Below are 16,470 nucleotides of genomic sequence, written 5' to 3' on the forward strand. Positions count from 1 at the left end.
ATGTGGTAGTGACAGATGCCAATTTCTGACATGTGCCCAGGGAATTTGCAGTTTCTGCGCTCCGTCACTCAGGTTTTAGTCCCAGGTGGTTTGCAATCACACATACAGAATTCCTAGATTGGATGTGCATTGACATGCAAAAACCCAGAATCTCCATGTATGTGTGAAAGGGATATAATACAATGCCAAAGGAAAATCAGTTGTAAACTCAACATTATATTCCAAATTGTTTAATATGGGCATGATATGCATCAGTTTATTTTCTACATTTAATTTCTTAGAAAACCTTGAACTTTATTCAAATTAGTTCAAACAATCTACAGTATATGTTTCTGATTGCTGAAAATTTATTTTCTTTGTATTTTTTTTTTTACATACATACTGTATATACACCTGTACTACAGTGACTGGTTTATACCTTACTACACAAATACTTACTTCAAAGCGCCCAACTGAAGACGAGATGATAGAAACCTTAGTGCTAAAAAAAAATTTAAATAAAGATCAGTTAACAACATACAGATGTGTCCACATACATCTTGGCCTTTTTTCTCAATTTGTCACAACATGTAAAACATGGCACAATAAAATCGCAATCAAATGTTTGTATACAGTTGACTTCCTATTGATAGTCCTGTTCATGTCCATATTTGTCCTTTAAATTATTTCTCTAAATTTCAGGGGCTTTGGGCCTACTTCATGTTTGTATGCACCTGCCTACACAGCTGTGATTTTTCAAGCTATGGAACTGCTAATCATCGCAAGTAACGCTGTTAGTGGCGGATTGGCCCGCCGGGAAACCGGGTAATTTCCCCGTGGGCCGGTCCAGATTTCTACCTGGCTGGGCCGCCGTCAGTGCTAACCGGGCCACTACTATCAGGGCTGGTGCTGGCGTTGGTCATACTACTGTAGTATGTGGCGGCCATATTTGTTTAGGGCTATGCTTCCCTTCTTTCTGACGAGTCGCTGGTGGGTGACGTGACCCATGAGCGGACTTCAGCCAGGCTGTGCGGCGGCGGGTGTCTGGTAAGAACCCCCCCCAGGCAGTAGCACGAGCCCAACCCCCTCCCCCCTGGGCAGTAGCACACACCCCCTCCCCGTGCAGTATTACGTTAGCACCCCCCGGGCAGTATAGAGCCACACAGCCCCCCCCCCCCCCGGGCAGTAGCGCACACCACCCTGGTCAGTATAGTGCACGCAGCCCCACGGGCAGTAGCGCACCCCGCCGCCCCCTCCCCCGGTCAGTATAGTGTGCGCACACCCCCAAACACCCCCCGTGCTGTAGCGCATCAAGCACCCTCCACCTGGTTAGTAGCCCATCAAACCCCCACCCCCTCCCGGGCAGTAGTGCATCAACTCCCCCCCGGGTAGTAGCGCATCAACCCCCACGGGCAGTAGTGCATCCAATTGTAGTACCTGTGTCTCCCGGCATATTTACAATAAGTTGCCATTCTAACAGTGGCCTATTACTGTGCAAGCTTCTGCACAGTAAGTGATGACGTGAGCTCAATCATTCAGCAGAAGAGGCAGGTGACTGATACAGTATTATACTGTGTAACATAGAAACATAGAATTTGACGGCAGATAAGAACCATTTGGCCCGTCTAGTCTGCCCCTTTTTTACCCTTCAGGTAATTTCAACCCTTTTTAATCCTTATTTCTTTGTAAGGATATTTATATGCCTATCCCAAGCATGTTTAAATTGTTCTACTGTCTTAGCCTCTACCACCTCTGATGGGAGGCTATTCCACTTATCCACTACCCTTTCTGTGAAGTAATTCTTTCTAACATTTCCCCTGAACCTACCTCCTTCCAGTTTCAGTGCATGTCCTCGTGTTTTATTACTTGTACTGTCCTCAAAGAAACTCTTAATTATTATGTTTTTCTATCAATGACCATCTTTATCTCTTACTTTCCACTGACCGTTAATTGAATATACAGTAATACTTAAAGTAAATAATATCAGATATTTACCTGTCTAAAGACAACGAGATCTTCAGTTTATCCCCCAAAACAGAGAATCGGGCTCCAAAATGTGCATCCTACAATAAGATATATTAATTTTATTAGGAAAAACATGTTAAGCAACAAACCTTGCAGTGTAAATAAATAAAAAATCCTTCTGCATCTAATGTCTTGCTATTGATAATGAAAATAATATTTGTAATATTTAGGAGGTATTTATCAAAGCCAGGGATACAACTGTGAGAGATAAAGGGGGACATTACTAATTTGGGAGTTCGATTTCACATGGGATGTGGTCTTATTTATTTAGCACCTTCTGGAAGATAATAGATAGTATCTGATTGGTTGCCCTTAGAAACATCCCATGTGAAATGGAACTCCCATCTTAGTAAATTCCCCCCAAAGTACTTACCAATATGTTACGGATCTGGGTGTGACCCCATCGTTGGAGTACCGGGACAGACACGTGTGGACGATGGTGGTGGGCTTAGCCCTCAGCCGGGACTGCTGTTTAGAACGGCCATGGCAAAACCCTACTCTGACTCTATTGGCCATCCCTGGAAGGTGACCGTAGGTTGCAAGGTGCTAGGCTTCTCCTTTAGTGGCCGCGTTCGAAGGAGCGAGTTACACCCGCTCCAACTCCGATGCAACCAGGTTTTAGGATGGTACAAACCTACGGCGACCGTCAGGGACTGGACCAAGAGGACGATCTAACTAACAGGGCCTATCTGGACTAAACACTCTGGCTAATGGCACCAGGCCAAGGACAGGGAGTGTGACCGAGTCACAAGCACCGGACCAAGTAATAACAGGGTGCCACCAAACAAAATACACGCCAACATAAAATAGTACACTTAAAGTGACGGTACCACAAAACAGGCGTGGAGCCACAGCCGTGGGCCTCTCCGAATCACGGAGAGCTGAACCAGGACAATAAAAATAATAACTTAGGATAAAGGGCCGCTTGCTCGCAGAAATAAAGAATAAGGAACCAGGCTCCACTGAAGCACTTACGTGACCGGACCAAACCCACCGGCAGCAAAGGATGATAACGTGCACGCCGTGAGTTACTTGGCAGGACTGGATGGTGCCGCACTGACCAAGACGGAACCGGATCAAGACTGGACCAGAACCGGACCAGAACTGGACCAAGACTGGACTGAGACCGGACCAGGACTGGACGCAGACCACAGCTGGACAATGGCTGAACCACGACTGGACAACGACTGAACCACAACCAGACCAAGACGGGCCTGAGACAGGACCAGATCAGGACGGGGACAGGACAGAGACTGGACCAAGGCAGAACTGAGACTGGACCAGGACAGCAACTGGACGATGGCTGGACCCAGACTGTACCAGGACAAGACTCTTGACAGGACCCAGACTGAAGCAGGACAGGACTCTGACAGGACCATGACTGGCAGGACCGGTACAGAACCATACTGGACAGCACAGAGCATATGACACTCTGTGCAAAGCAATAACACCGGTGGGGCTGAGCTGGGCCAGATCCCTTAAAAGGGATCCTCTGGCCAATCAGCCCCCACCGGGTGCCCGGCCCCTGGTAATTAGAATTACCTTCAGGAGGCCGAGCGCGCGATCCCCAGCGTCCCCTGTTGCCAGTTACTGGGTGGCTGCTGGGGGACACAGAGGGCTACCAATACTGTTGCCCGGCCGGGCGATGACTCGCACCAGCTGGGCAAAAGTGACGTGGCGGGCCTGAGCACCGCTGGGCGGAAGTGCCTGGGACGCCCTTCTAAGGCGTCTCCTGCTGCCGTGGTGCCACGGAACCAGACAGATATCAGCACTGCGGCCAGTAGTACCCGGAACACTCTTCTCAGGGTGCCGGGAAACCTGGCTGCGGCAGAGCTGCAGCACCAAACCTGTCAGGGCTGCTGACACAATAAGCTTCTAGTGTACATTTTAGGCTATGTTGGAAAAAGGACAGGAGTTGTCTCTCTCTTCAATCTTTGATAAATACTCCCCTTTCCATTTAGCAATTACCATGTAATATGTGGATAAAGTTTGATTTATAGCAGGAGTTCTCAAATCCAGTCCTCCGGTACCACCAAGAGGTCAAGTTTTGTGGATTTCTATAACCCCTTCCTGACAGAGCTAGTTTTTGCGTTCCTGACAGAGCCATTTTTTTCAAATCTGACATGTCTCACTTAAGTGGGGATAACTTTTTTTTGCTTTTACTTATCCCAGTGATTTTGAGATTGTTTTCTCGTGACACATTGTACTTCAAGTTAGTGGTAAATTTTCGTCAATACAGTCTGTGTTTTTTTGTGAAAAATACCAAAATATCGTGAAAAAATGGAAAATTTAGCGATTTGCAAAATGTTAAATTTTCTGCTTGTGAGACAAATAATCTTACCACTCAAAATAGTGAATAACTAACATAGACCATATGTCTACTTTATGTTGACATCATTATTTCAACTTCCTTTTAATTTTTTGGGACACTAGGAGGCTTACAATATGAATAGCAAATTCTCAAATTTTCAAGAAAATTTCAAACACTGATTTTTTTAGGGACCAGTTCAGTTCTGATGTGACTTTGAGGGACTTGTATGTGAGACACCCCCATAAATGATGCCATTTCAAAAAACTGCACCCCTCACAGTATTCAAAACAGCATTTTGGAAGTTTGTTAACCCTTTAGGTGTTTCACAGGAATTAAAACAAAGTGTAGGTGAAATTTCAAAATTTCTTTTTTTTTGCAGATTTGCAATTTTAATACATTTTTCTAAGGAACACAGTACATTTTACTAGAGAAATGTGACTAAAAATTGATTCCCCCAATTCTTTTGTTTTCATAAATATCCTATATGTGGCCCTAGTGTGCACGGTGACCAAACCACAGGCTTCATAATAGAAGGAGCACCTACTTGATTTTGGAGCCTCCTTTTTATGAGATTATTTTTAAGGCACCATGTAGGTTTCTAGGCACCATAAGATGCTAAAAGTTAGGAACCCCCCCACAAGTGACCCCATTTTGCAAACTACACCCCTCAGGGAATTCATCTAGGGGTATAGTGTACATTTCAAACCCCCAGGGGTTTCACCAATTGTGGTACAACTGGGCAGTGAAAATGAAAAATTATTTTTTTTACACAAAAATGCAGTTCTGGCTCCAAATTTGTCATTTTCAGAAGGTATGAAGGAGACAAAGCACCCCAAAATCTGTGCCCCAATTTCTCCCGAGTACGGCAATGCCTCACATGTGACCAAAAAATACCAGTTGGGTGCATGGCAGGACTCAGAAGGGAAGGAGTGATTTTTGGATTTTGCAGCTCAGATTCTGGTGGAATTTTGGTGGGTGCTATGTCGCATTAGCAAGACCCCCCAAGCACCAATACAGTGGAACCCCCCCACAAGTCACCCCATTTTGAAAACTACACCCCTCAGGGAATTCATCTAGGGGTATAGTGTACATTTCAAACCCCCAGGGGTTTCACCAATTTTGATACAAGTGGGCAGTGAAAATGAAAAATTACATTTTTTTACACAAAAATGCAGTTCTGGCTCAAAGTTTTTCATTTTCAGAAGGTATGAAGGAGAAAAAGCACCCCAAAATCTGTGCCCCAATTTCTCCCGAGTACGGCAATGCCTCACATGTGACCAAAAAATACCAGTTGGGTGCATGGCAGGACTCAGAAGGGAAGGAGTGATTTTTGGATTTTGCAGCACAGATTCTGGTGGAATGAATGGTGGGTGCTATGTTGCACCAATACAGTGGAACCCCCCCACAAGTCACCCCATTTTGCAAAGTACACCCCTCAGGGAATTCATCTAGGGGTATAGTGTACATTTCAAACCCCCAGGGGTTTCACCAATTTTGATACAAGTGGGCAGTGAAAATGAAAAATTACATTTTTTTACACAAAAATGCAGTTCTGGCTCACAATTTTTCATTTTCAGAAGGTATGAAGGAGAAAAAGCACCCCAAAATATGTGCCCCAATTTCTCCCGAGTATGGCAATGCCTCACATGTGACCAAAAAATACCAGTTGGGTGCATGGCAGGACTCAGAACGGAAGGAGTGATTTTTGGATTTTGCGGCTCAGATTCTGGTGGAATTTTGGTGGGTGCTATGTCGCATTAGCAAGACCCCCCAAGCACCAATACAGTGGAACCCCCCCACAAGTCACCCCATTTTGAAAACTACACCCCTCAGGGAATTCATCTAGGGGTATAGTGTACATTTCAAACCCCCAGGGGTTTCACCAATTTTGATACAAGTGGGCAGTGAAAATGAAAAATTACATTTTTTTACACAAAAATGCAGTTCTGGCTCAAAATTTTTCATTTTCAGAAGGTATGAAGGAGAAAAAGCACCCTAAAATCTGTGCCCCAATTTCTCCCGAGTACGGCAATGCCTCACATGTGACCAAAAAATACCAGTTGGGTGCATGGCAGGACTCAGAAGGGAAGGAGTGATTTTTGGATTTTGCAGCACAGATTCTGGTGGAATGAATGGTGGGTGCTATGTTGCACCAATACAGTGGAACCCCCCCACAAGTCACCCCATTTTGCAAAGTACACCCCTCAGGGAATTCATCTAGGGGTATAGTGTACATTTCAAACCCCCAGGGGTTTCACCAATTTTGATACAAGTGGGCAGTGAAAATGAAAAATTACATTTTTTTACACAAAAATGCAGTTCTGGCTCACAATTTTTCATTTTCAGAAGGTATGAAAGAGAAAAAGCACCCCAAAATCTGTGCCCCAATTTCTCCCGAGTACGGCAATGCCTCACATGTGACCAAAAAATACCAGTTGGGTGCATGGCAGGACTCAGAAGGGAAGGAGTGATTTTTGGATTTTGCAGCTCAGATTCTGGTGGAATTTTGGTGGGTGCTATGTCGCATTAGCAAGACCCCCCAAGCACCAATACAGTGGAACCCCCCCACAAGTCACCCCATTTTGAAAACTACACCCCTCAGGGAATTCATCTAGGGGTATAGTGTACATTTCAAACCCCCAGGGGTTTCACCAATTTTGATACAAGTGGGCAGTGAAAATGAAAAATTACATTTTTTACACAAAAATGCAGTTCTGGCTCGAAATTTTTCATTTTCAGAAGGTATGAAGGAGAAAAAGCACCCCAAAATCTGTGCCCCAATTTCTCCCGAGTACGGCAATGCCTCACATGTGACCAAAAAATACCAGTTGGGTGCATGGCAGGACTCAGAAGGGAAGGAGTGATTTTTGGATTTTGCAGCTCAGATTCTGGTGGAATTTTGGTGGGTGCTATGTCGCATTAGCAAGACCCCCCAAGCACCAATACAGTGGAACCCCCCCACAAGTCACCCCATTTTGCAAACTACACCCCTCAGGGAATTCATCTAGGGGTATAGTGTACATTTCAAACCCCCAGGGGTTTCACCAATTTTGATACAAGTGGGCAGTGAAAATGAAAAATTACATTTTTTTACACAAAAATGCAGTTCTGGCTCAAAATTTTTCATTTTCAGAAGGTATGAAGGAGAAAAAGCACCCCAAAATCTGTGCCCCAATTTCTCCCGAGTACGGCAATGCCTCACATGTGACCAAAAAATACCAGTTGGGTGCATGGCAGGACTCAGAACGGAAGGAGTGATTTTTGGATTTTGCAGCACAGATTTTGGTGGAATGAATGGTGGGTGCTATGTTGCACCAATACAGTGGAACCCCCCCACAAGTCACCCCATTTTGCAAAGTACACCCCTCAGGGAATTCATCTAGGGGTATAGTGTACATTTCAAACCCCCAGGGGTTTCACCAATTTTGATACAAGTGGGCAGTGAAAATGAAAAATTACATTTTTTTACACAAAAATGCAGTTCTGGCTCAAAATTTGTCATTTTCAGAAGGTATGAAGGAGACAAAGCACCCCAAAATCTGTGCCCCAATTTCTCCCGAGTACGGCAATGCCTCACATGTGACCAAAAAATACCATTTGGGTGCATGGCAGGACTCAGAAGGGAAGGAGTGATTTTTGGATTTTGCAGCTCAGATTCTGGTGGAATTTTGGTGGGTGCTATGTCGCATTAGCAAGACCCCCCAAGCACCAATACAGTGGAACCCCCCCACAAGTCACCCCATTTTGCAAACTACACCCCTCAGGGAATTCATCTAGGGGTATAGTGTACATTTCAAACCCCCAGGGGTTTCACCAATTTTGATACAAGTGGGCAGTGAACATGAAAAATTACGTTTTTTACACAAAAATGCAGTTCTGGCTCAAAATTTTTCATTTTCAGAAGGTATGAAGGAGAAAAAGCACCCCAAAATCTGTGCCCCAATTTCTCCCGAGTACGGCAATGCCTCACATGTGACCAAAAAATACCAGTTGGGTGCATGGCAGGACTCAGAAGGGAAGGAGTGATTTTTGGATTTTGCAGCACAGATTCTGGTGGAATGAATGGTGGGTGCTATGTTGCACCAATACAGTGGAACCCCCCCACAAGTCACCTCATTTTGCAAACTACACCCCTCAGGGAATTCATCTAGGGGTATAGTGTACATTTCAAACCCCCAGGGGTTTCACCAATTTTGATACAAGTGGGCAGTGAAAATGAAAAATTACATTTTTTTACACAAAAATGCAGTTCTGGCTCAAAATTTTTCATTTTCACAAGGAATGAAGGAGACAAAGCACCCCAAAATCTGTGCCCCAATTTCTCCCGAGTACGGCAATGCCTCATGTGTGACCAAAAAGTGGCAGGACTCAGAAGGGAAGGAGTGATATTTGGATTTTGCAGCACAAATTCTGGTGGAATGATGGTGGGTGCTATGTCGCATTAGCAAGACCCCCCAAGCACCAATACAGTGGAACCCCCCACAAGTGACCCCATTTTGCAAACTACACCCCTCAGGGAATTCATCTAGGGGTATAATGTACATTTCAAACCCCCAGGGGTTTCACCAATTTTGATACAACTGGGCAAAATTACATTTTTTTACACAAAAATGCAGTTCTGGCTCAAAATTTTTCATTTTCACAAGGTTTGAAGGAGAAAAAGCACCCCAAAATATATGCCCCAATTTCTCCCGAGTATGGCAATGCCTCATATGTGACCAAAAAATACCAGTTGGGTGCATGGCAGGACTCAGAAGGGAAGGAGTGATTTTTGGATTTTGCGGCTCAGATTCAGGTGGAATGAATGGTGGGTGCTATGTGGCATTAGCAAGACCCCCGATGCACGGTGAATTGATGGACCTAATAATCCATAGATGTGTGGTATATTTTAAAACACTCCTTTATGCAAAGGCCGGGTTTGTCAGGGCAAGTTTCACAGTGGAAAATAGTTTCCTTTCTTATTCCCCTTTTATAACAAACTTTGCACCTTTTTTGTGTCCTGCCCTTTTTTGCAGTGGAGGGGATTTCGTTGGGAAAATGCTGCCCTGGTACAATACGGGGGCCAGTACTAGAAGTACTGGGGCCCTCTGCCTGCTGGTTCCCAAATATCAGGCCCTTTATGACTTCCTCTTGAAAGTGCATAAATGTCCCCCTCTGGCCGGTAGAACGGAATAGCACGTAAGCGTTATACAGTGCCATCTGGATGATATACACGGCCAGCTTCTTGTACCAGATTTTTGTTTTCCGCAGGGCACTGTACGGCTTCAGTACCTGATCTGAAAGATCCACTCCGCCCATGTACCTATTGTAATCCAGGATACAATTAGGTTTTGAGGTGTGGGTACTGGTACCTCGTACAGGGACGGAGGTGGTACTGTCTCCGTGAATTGTTGTCAGTATAAGGACATCCCTCTTGTCCTTATATTTGACCAACAACATATTTTCAGTGCATATTCCCCTGCTTTCACCCCTTCTCATTACTTGGGCAATGTGCATTTTTGGGAGGCCTCTTTGGTTCTTGCGCACAGTACCGCAAGCTGCTGTACCTCTTGAACCAAGGGCCTTAAACAGGGGGATGCTAGTGTAAAAGTTATCCACATAGAGGTGATAACCTTTATCCAGGAAGGGGTGCACTAAATCCCAGACAATTTTTCCACTAACACCTACGAGGGAGGGGGGGCATTCTGGCGGTTCAATACTTGAATCCTTCCCTTCATATACCCTAAACCTGTGGGTGTACCCTGAGGTGCTTTCACACAGTTTATACAATTTTATGCCATACCTTGCCCTCTTATTGGGAAGGTACTGGCGGAATTTAACCCTTCCTTTAAAATGTAAAAGGGACTCGTCCACACAAATGAATTGTTGGGGGATGTACATCTCCTCAAATTTGGCGCTGAAATGATCAATGACCGGCCTGACTTTGAATAGCCGGTCAAAGGTGGGATCATCTCTGGGTGGGCACTGTGCATTATCGCTGTAATGCAGAAATTTAAGGATCATCTCAAAACGAGTCCGGGTCATGGCCATACGGTAAAATGGGGTGCTGTACAGAACATCTGTACTCCAATATTGCCTAATTTCTGGCTTTTTTACTATGCCCATATGAAACACCAGACCCCAAAACGCCATCATCTCTACTGCATCTACAGGGGTCCACCTAGCAAATGATGACGTGGGGTTTTGAGCAATAAACTGCTGGGCATATAAATTAGTTTGGTCCACCATTAAATTTATAAAATCATCAGAGAAAAATAATTTGAAGAAGTCAATTTCTCTGAGACCTGTGGAATCAAATTGGATTCCTGGGATGGCCAAAAACTCAGGAACCTGGGGCTCAAAATTGGCTGGTGGTGGGATCCATACGGGATCAATCATTGGGGGGGGGGTCTCAGCTGCTCTACGGGGGCGTCTTTGAGGGGGTCCCTCATCACTAGAGGAGGAAGATGAGGTTAACACAAATCCTTCAAATTCCCCGCTTGCATCACTGTCTGTGTCACTGTCAGAGGCAAGCATGGCATATGCCTCCTCCGCTGAGTACATTCTTCTGGATGACTGGGATGACATTTGGGATGACCTTTGGGATGCCATTTTTATTTTTGTGTTTGTGGTTGTGAAATGTTTCAACACGTGTATAGTGTAGGGGGGGGGTACAAACTTTATTTCAACCAGGTAGTGTGTATGTAGTGCAGAAAAAAAAAAAAAAAAAAAAAGGTCCTGCACCAAAAATTGAGCACAGATGTTAGTCAGTAACGACCGTCACTGAACAGCGCTCAAAGGCAACAGGAATTTATTAAAAAAAAAAAAAAAAAAAAAAGGTCCTGCACCAAAAATTGAGCACAGATGTTAGTCAGTAACGACCGTCACTGAACAGCGCTCAAAGGCAACAGGAATTTATTAAAAAAAAAAAAAAAAAAAATCAACCCTGTGCCGAAAAAGCTGATCAGTGATGTACGTCACTGATCAGCGCACAGTGGCCACAGGACACCCACAAAATCACAGTGTGTGTAAAAATACCCACAGCACCCTCAAAAAAAAAAAAAAAGGTGAGGGGCAGCAGGTGCACAACCTTTGGTGCAACTGGCAGGTATATATTTCCTGCAGACACAAAATATAGCACTCTATCACTCTCTGTCACTCTCTCTCTCTATCTCTCACTATCTATCACTCTATGACACTGCAGCACTGACAGGAATTTAAAAAACAAACCCCTGCACCCCCAAAAAAGTTGCTGATCACCTCAGATATAGTGATCAGCACAAAAGGCGGGGGCAGCAGACACAAAATTTAGCACTCTCTATCACTCTCTCTCTCTATCTCTCACTATCTATCACTCTATGACACTGCAGCACTGACAGGAATTTACAAACCCCTGCACCCCCAAAAAAGTTGCTGATCACCTCAGATATAGTGATCAGCACAAAAGGCGGGGGCAGCAGACACAAAATTTAGCACTCTCTATCACTCTCTCTCTCTATCTCTCTATCTCTCACTATCTATCACTCTATGACACTGCAGCAAACCCCTGCACCCCCAAAAAAGTTGCTGATCACCTCAGATATAGTGATCAGCACAAAAGGGGGGGCAGCAGTCAGTTATATAAAAAAATATATATCACAATCTGTCACTATCTCTCTATCTCTCTCTCTCTATCTCTCTCTCTATCTATAACTCTATTACACTGCAGCAAAATATAGCACTCTCTGTCACTAGGCCTCTCTATCTCTCTCTATCTCTCTCTATCTCTCTCTATCTCTCTCTATCTCTCTCTCTCTAGCTAACTGCAGCAGCACAACACAGCACAACACAGCACAACACAAGTAGCAAGATCCAGGCAGTGATCAGGTAAGTATTTTGCACGGTTTGCACGGATCAGGTCAGTATACTGCGGCAGCCAGGCACGGTGACCACACTGCACGCAATTCCAGACCGGAATGGCGTCTGCAGTGCAGTCACCGTTAGTTTAAACCCCCCTCCATGGCTGTGATTGGTCCGTCGGTCCGACGAACCAATCACGGCCTTTGGGGGCGGGCGGGGTGAGGTGGGGTGACACCAGTGTCACCCTTACACCCCACGGTGATTGGTGCTGTACTTTACAGCACCAATCACCTCCGATCCCATGTCACCGGCGAACGTTATTCGCCGGTGACACAGAAAACGCTGTAATTGGCTGTTCACACTGAACAGCCAATCACAGTGATCGGCGACGGGGGGGCGGCATCGCAGCCCCCCCCGGGCACGCAGGGACATGTCTGCTGTCAGGGACAGCAGACATTGTCCCTCTGTCACTGCGTCTCTAGACGCAGTGACAGTTTTCAGCCATGACGTATATATACGTCATGTGTCGGGAAGTACTTCCCGACCATGACGTATATATACGTCAAATGTCGGGAAGGGGTTAATCATGCACAGGTGAGTAAAACTATCTTTCTGGGTCAGTAATTATTCTTCTCACAGACAAACATCCTCAAAACACGATCTCTTGTGGGTACTTAATGGATAGAGTTGAGAACCACTGATTTACCCCAGTTTCAAATTAACCTCCCCCCCACACGCCCACATGTGCGTGGCCTAAATATAACCTGCCCCAACATGCTTATCAGTGGGATACCAGCAGTTAGAATTCCAGTATCGCCATCTCCAGTGATATCAGGATTCCAGTGCCAGTCTTTTGACCGTGAGTTGAGATTCAGGCAGTGGTATGTTAACCGCAGGATTCCTTTTGAAGTACAATGGTAGTTTTGACATCTAAACTACCAGTTTTACTTATCAGCACCTTGGAGAGTGCTTTAAACCCACAAATGATGCACAGTGGATTTCAATGAGTAAAACTTCATCACTGTACAAAGGGAAAGTTTGAGTTGCATGATTACATTGATATGCAACACACATTCTAGTTATACACTACACCAGTGGTTCCCAAACTTTTTTGAATCAAGGAACACCCTAGAGTATCAGAATTTTGTTCACGTCACTCCTAGGCCAAAAGTTAGATCCCAAAAACTTCAGAAAAAATATTAAATGTTATAAGTTACGCTTACAACAGTTATTTGGTGAGGAACATGATTCACTTCTGTTTATCCACATATAATTGGAAGGCACAAGCACTGATTTTCCTTATTACATTGACCATATACTGTTTACTTTGAATTTGTCCTGGCCCACCAATCCAGGGCACCCCTGCAAGTGCTCTGCGGCACCCCTGGGAGCCACTGCACACAGTTTGGGAACCACTGCACTTCATTATTGTTTTACTGCTAACATAGTACAATATTGATTTTGGTTAATATCAAAGCTATACTTACAACACCTAGTACGCATATAGATGTTTGTGAGGAGTCTGCATTGGACACGAATAGTTCAGCTTTGACAAGTAATGTCACAGTTGCACGTTTATTCTGCAGTTTCACAATTGGAGCTTTAGGAACAAAGACCTTCAATATTAATGGCCTTTCATCTGTATACATAGCAGCAACCTGTATCGAAAATAGAAATTATTGTGAAAGAGATATAGTTATTATTAGACATGTTTAATAGGTTTTATCAAAGCTACTCTCACTGTATGTCATGATTATACCTATTGTATCTGTACATAGATTTTTTTTCTTTTTGATTCTTTTATTTCTGTTTTTCAACAGTAAAACTATAAGAAAAAATCAATAAAATACTTAATACGCATTTTTAGGGGTATCCCTATTTTTGTCAGGTGTAGCCTAAAGAAAGTAGTGTGTCACTACTTGACATAGAAATGCTAGAGATTGTCTTGGAAGGATTTGGATTGACTAGGAGCAACCTTGAATTGGGAAGATCTTGAGGGTTGGGAAGACAGTGAACAGAAAATAAAATATAAGCAAATATAAAAAGATATGTTTTATGCACCATGGACTAATATCTTTTGATGGCTATATGTACTGTAGATTTGTGTGCTTTCCATGTTCTAGAAAAATCTTAAATATTTTTAGACATACAGTATCTTTTACAGCAATTATTTCCTAGAAATGATAATAAGCTGCCACATCCTAAACTGAAAATGCACTTACCCTGTCATCTGGCCATAATGATAATGATATAGCCCTCTTTAAAGTCAAGGTCAGTGAGACCTTTACAGTTGTCCCTATCCAATGCCAGAATAAAGTTTATAAAGGCCTGGAGCTAAAATTTATGAAAATCCTATTGTGTGCCGCTACGGGGTGTGTGGCCTATATCGGGGGGGGGGGCGTGACTGGTGATTTGGGGGCATGACCAATGCGCTAGGGGTGTGGTCTTTACAGGGAGTGTGTTGTGTGGATAGTTCCATGAAGGTTATAACTAGAGCCTATCTTCAGCAATCTCAATTTTCTAATCTCTTTGCTTAGATCAAAAGTGTTGGCTTGACTCTATTGTTATAAAATAGTCCTTCCATATGTCCTTCCATATGTCAGTATGTATTGTATTGGTATCACCCCATATCATTTTGCTGTACTAATTTTGCCTACCTATATATTTTGTATTGTGCCATTCCTCATCTGCATATACTGTACATTGCTTTTTGTCCCCTTCATCTTTTATGTTCTAGAAAAGAAGGGGATCCAGTTGCACAGGACTAATATAATATGTTGTGGACCCCCATGTACTGTAGATTGTAAATAGAGAAATTTAGAGCAAAAACACAGAAGAAGTAATGTCCTTTTGTTTCGGTGCACCAAAATATATTAAAAATTTACTTTTATTAGACAATGTTTAAGAACTGCAAAAATATAAAAAAACAAACTGACAGATAGTAGTGAAAGTCAGACAATACTAGTGTTTAAAATAAGGGTGGCAGGCAGGTAGCACACTGAAATTTACTTAGTGATCAAATATGGTTTTGTCGCTTTAACAGTGTGCTGAATGATCCCAAAGTATGGGTATTATGATGATATTTATGTACCAATAATATAAAACACAGTAACTCCTCTTGAGTTACTGTGTTTTATATAAATGATGTTTATGATGATATTTATGTACCAATAATATAAAACACAGTGACTCCTCTTGAGTTACTGTGTTTTATATAAATGATGTTAGTATAAGAGCAGCCACCAGTGTTACACTAACTAAAAAAAATTATAAATATATCCCTCTGTCAGGTGTGTAAGTGACTCACTGTGGTGGTAGTACTCTGGCTGTATCCCAGGGTGTCCCACCGCAAGTCTGCATGTGGGCGACCACAATGGGGAGTGCCGTCTGTATAGTGTGCAGTCACCTGTGCCACAGTGCTGTGAGCGGTGTTGTACTGTTCAGAAGGAAGTAGTGGAGAGGATTTACGCTGTGCAGAATGTATCCTCAGCCCTTACAAGGGCTATGGGATCTGCGCGCTCATGGACACAAAATCAAAATACATTTTATATGAAAAATAAATATCAGTGCGCTAATCTGCCTGCGCACCGCTAGCCTGCACGCGCTTCACAGATTAGCTTCATCAGGGCCAACCCAACCCCCAGATCTGCCCTGGTTTAAATACCGTAGATCATGGGTCCTCAAACTGCGGCCCTCCAGATGTTGTTAAACTACAAATCCCAGCATGCCTTGCCACAGTTTTGCTATAAGGGAGTGTTAAAACTGTGGCAAGGCATGCTGGGATTTGTAGTTTCACAACATCTGGAGGGCCGCAGTTTGAGGACCCATGCCGTAGATGATACAGTTAGGTCCAATCAGGGTGTGCATTCTGGGACACGCCCATCTATGGTGTCCGGGAAGTTCCCGTCTATGTGTGATTGACAGCCGCCCGCCTACATTGTCCCGGAGGTTCCCGTCTGTATACATTGACAGCGGCGTAGTTATGGCAACTCGCCAGGGTATTCATTTGTATTCGGCATGCATGTAGAGCCAATTGTAGGGGTCTCTTCATATCTAGGAGATAGTCTATTATGTGGCGTATAGAAACTCGCATAGCTGATTCCAGAATTATTATAAGTAAATAGTGTCGAAAGAGTAATTGCACTATGTGTAGATTTAAGTGACCACTGTTGTTAAGGTCACTTCTGATCTCAATGGCATTATTATAGATGGCATATATGTTATGTTATTTTTAGCTGGTATTAGAGACAGCACGCATACTATAGGGATAAAAACTATATGTAACTTATGTTGCATTATTTCGCAACATGGTATGCTTGTTGCTCATAATGGTTACA

General features: G+C 43.7%; 1 protein-coding gene across 1 annotated transcript in view; it reads right to left on the bottom strand.

The window, feature by feature from the left end:
• Window positions 1-16,470, bottom strand: part of BPIFB4 (BPI fold containing family B member 4) — a 76,336-nt gene that overhangs the window by 16,373 nt on the left and 43,493 nt on the right. Inside the window, exons 12-14 of the mRNA XM_083147820.1 lie at window positions 13,621-13,791; window positions 1,975-2,042; window positions 439-481 (exon numbers count right to left, since the gene is read on the bottom strand). Coding sequence (XP_083003946.1) covers window positions 439-481; window positions 1,975-2,042; window positions 13,621-13,791 — 282 coding nt within the window. The remainder of the gene's footprint in view (window positions 1-438; window positions 482-1,974; window positions 2,043-13,620; window positions 13,792-16,470) is intronic.

The sequence above is a fragment of the Crinia signifera genome, chromosome 6 (genome assembly GCF_055691185.1).
Source record: "Crinia signifera chromosome 6, ASM5569118v1, whole genome shotgun sequence".
Lineage (NCBI taxonomy): Eukaryota > Metazoa > Chordata > Amphibia > Anura > Myobatrachidae > Crinia > Crinia signifera.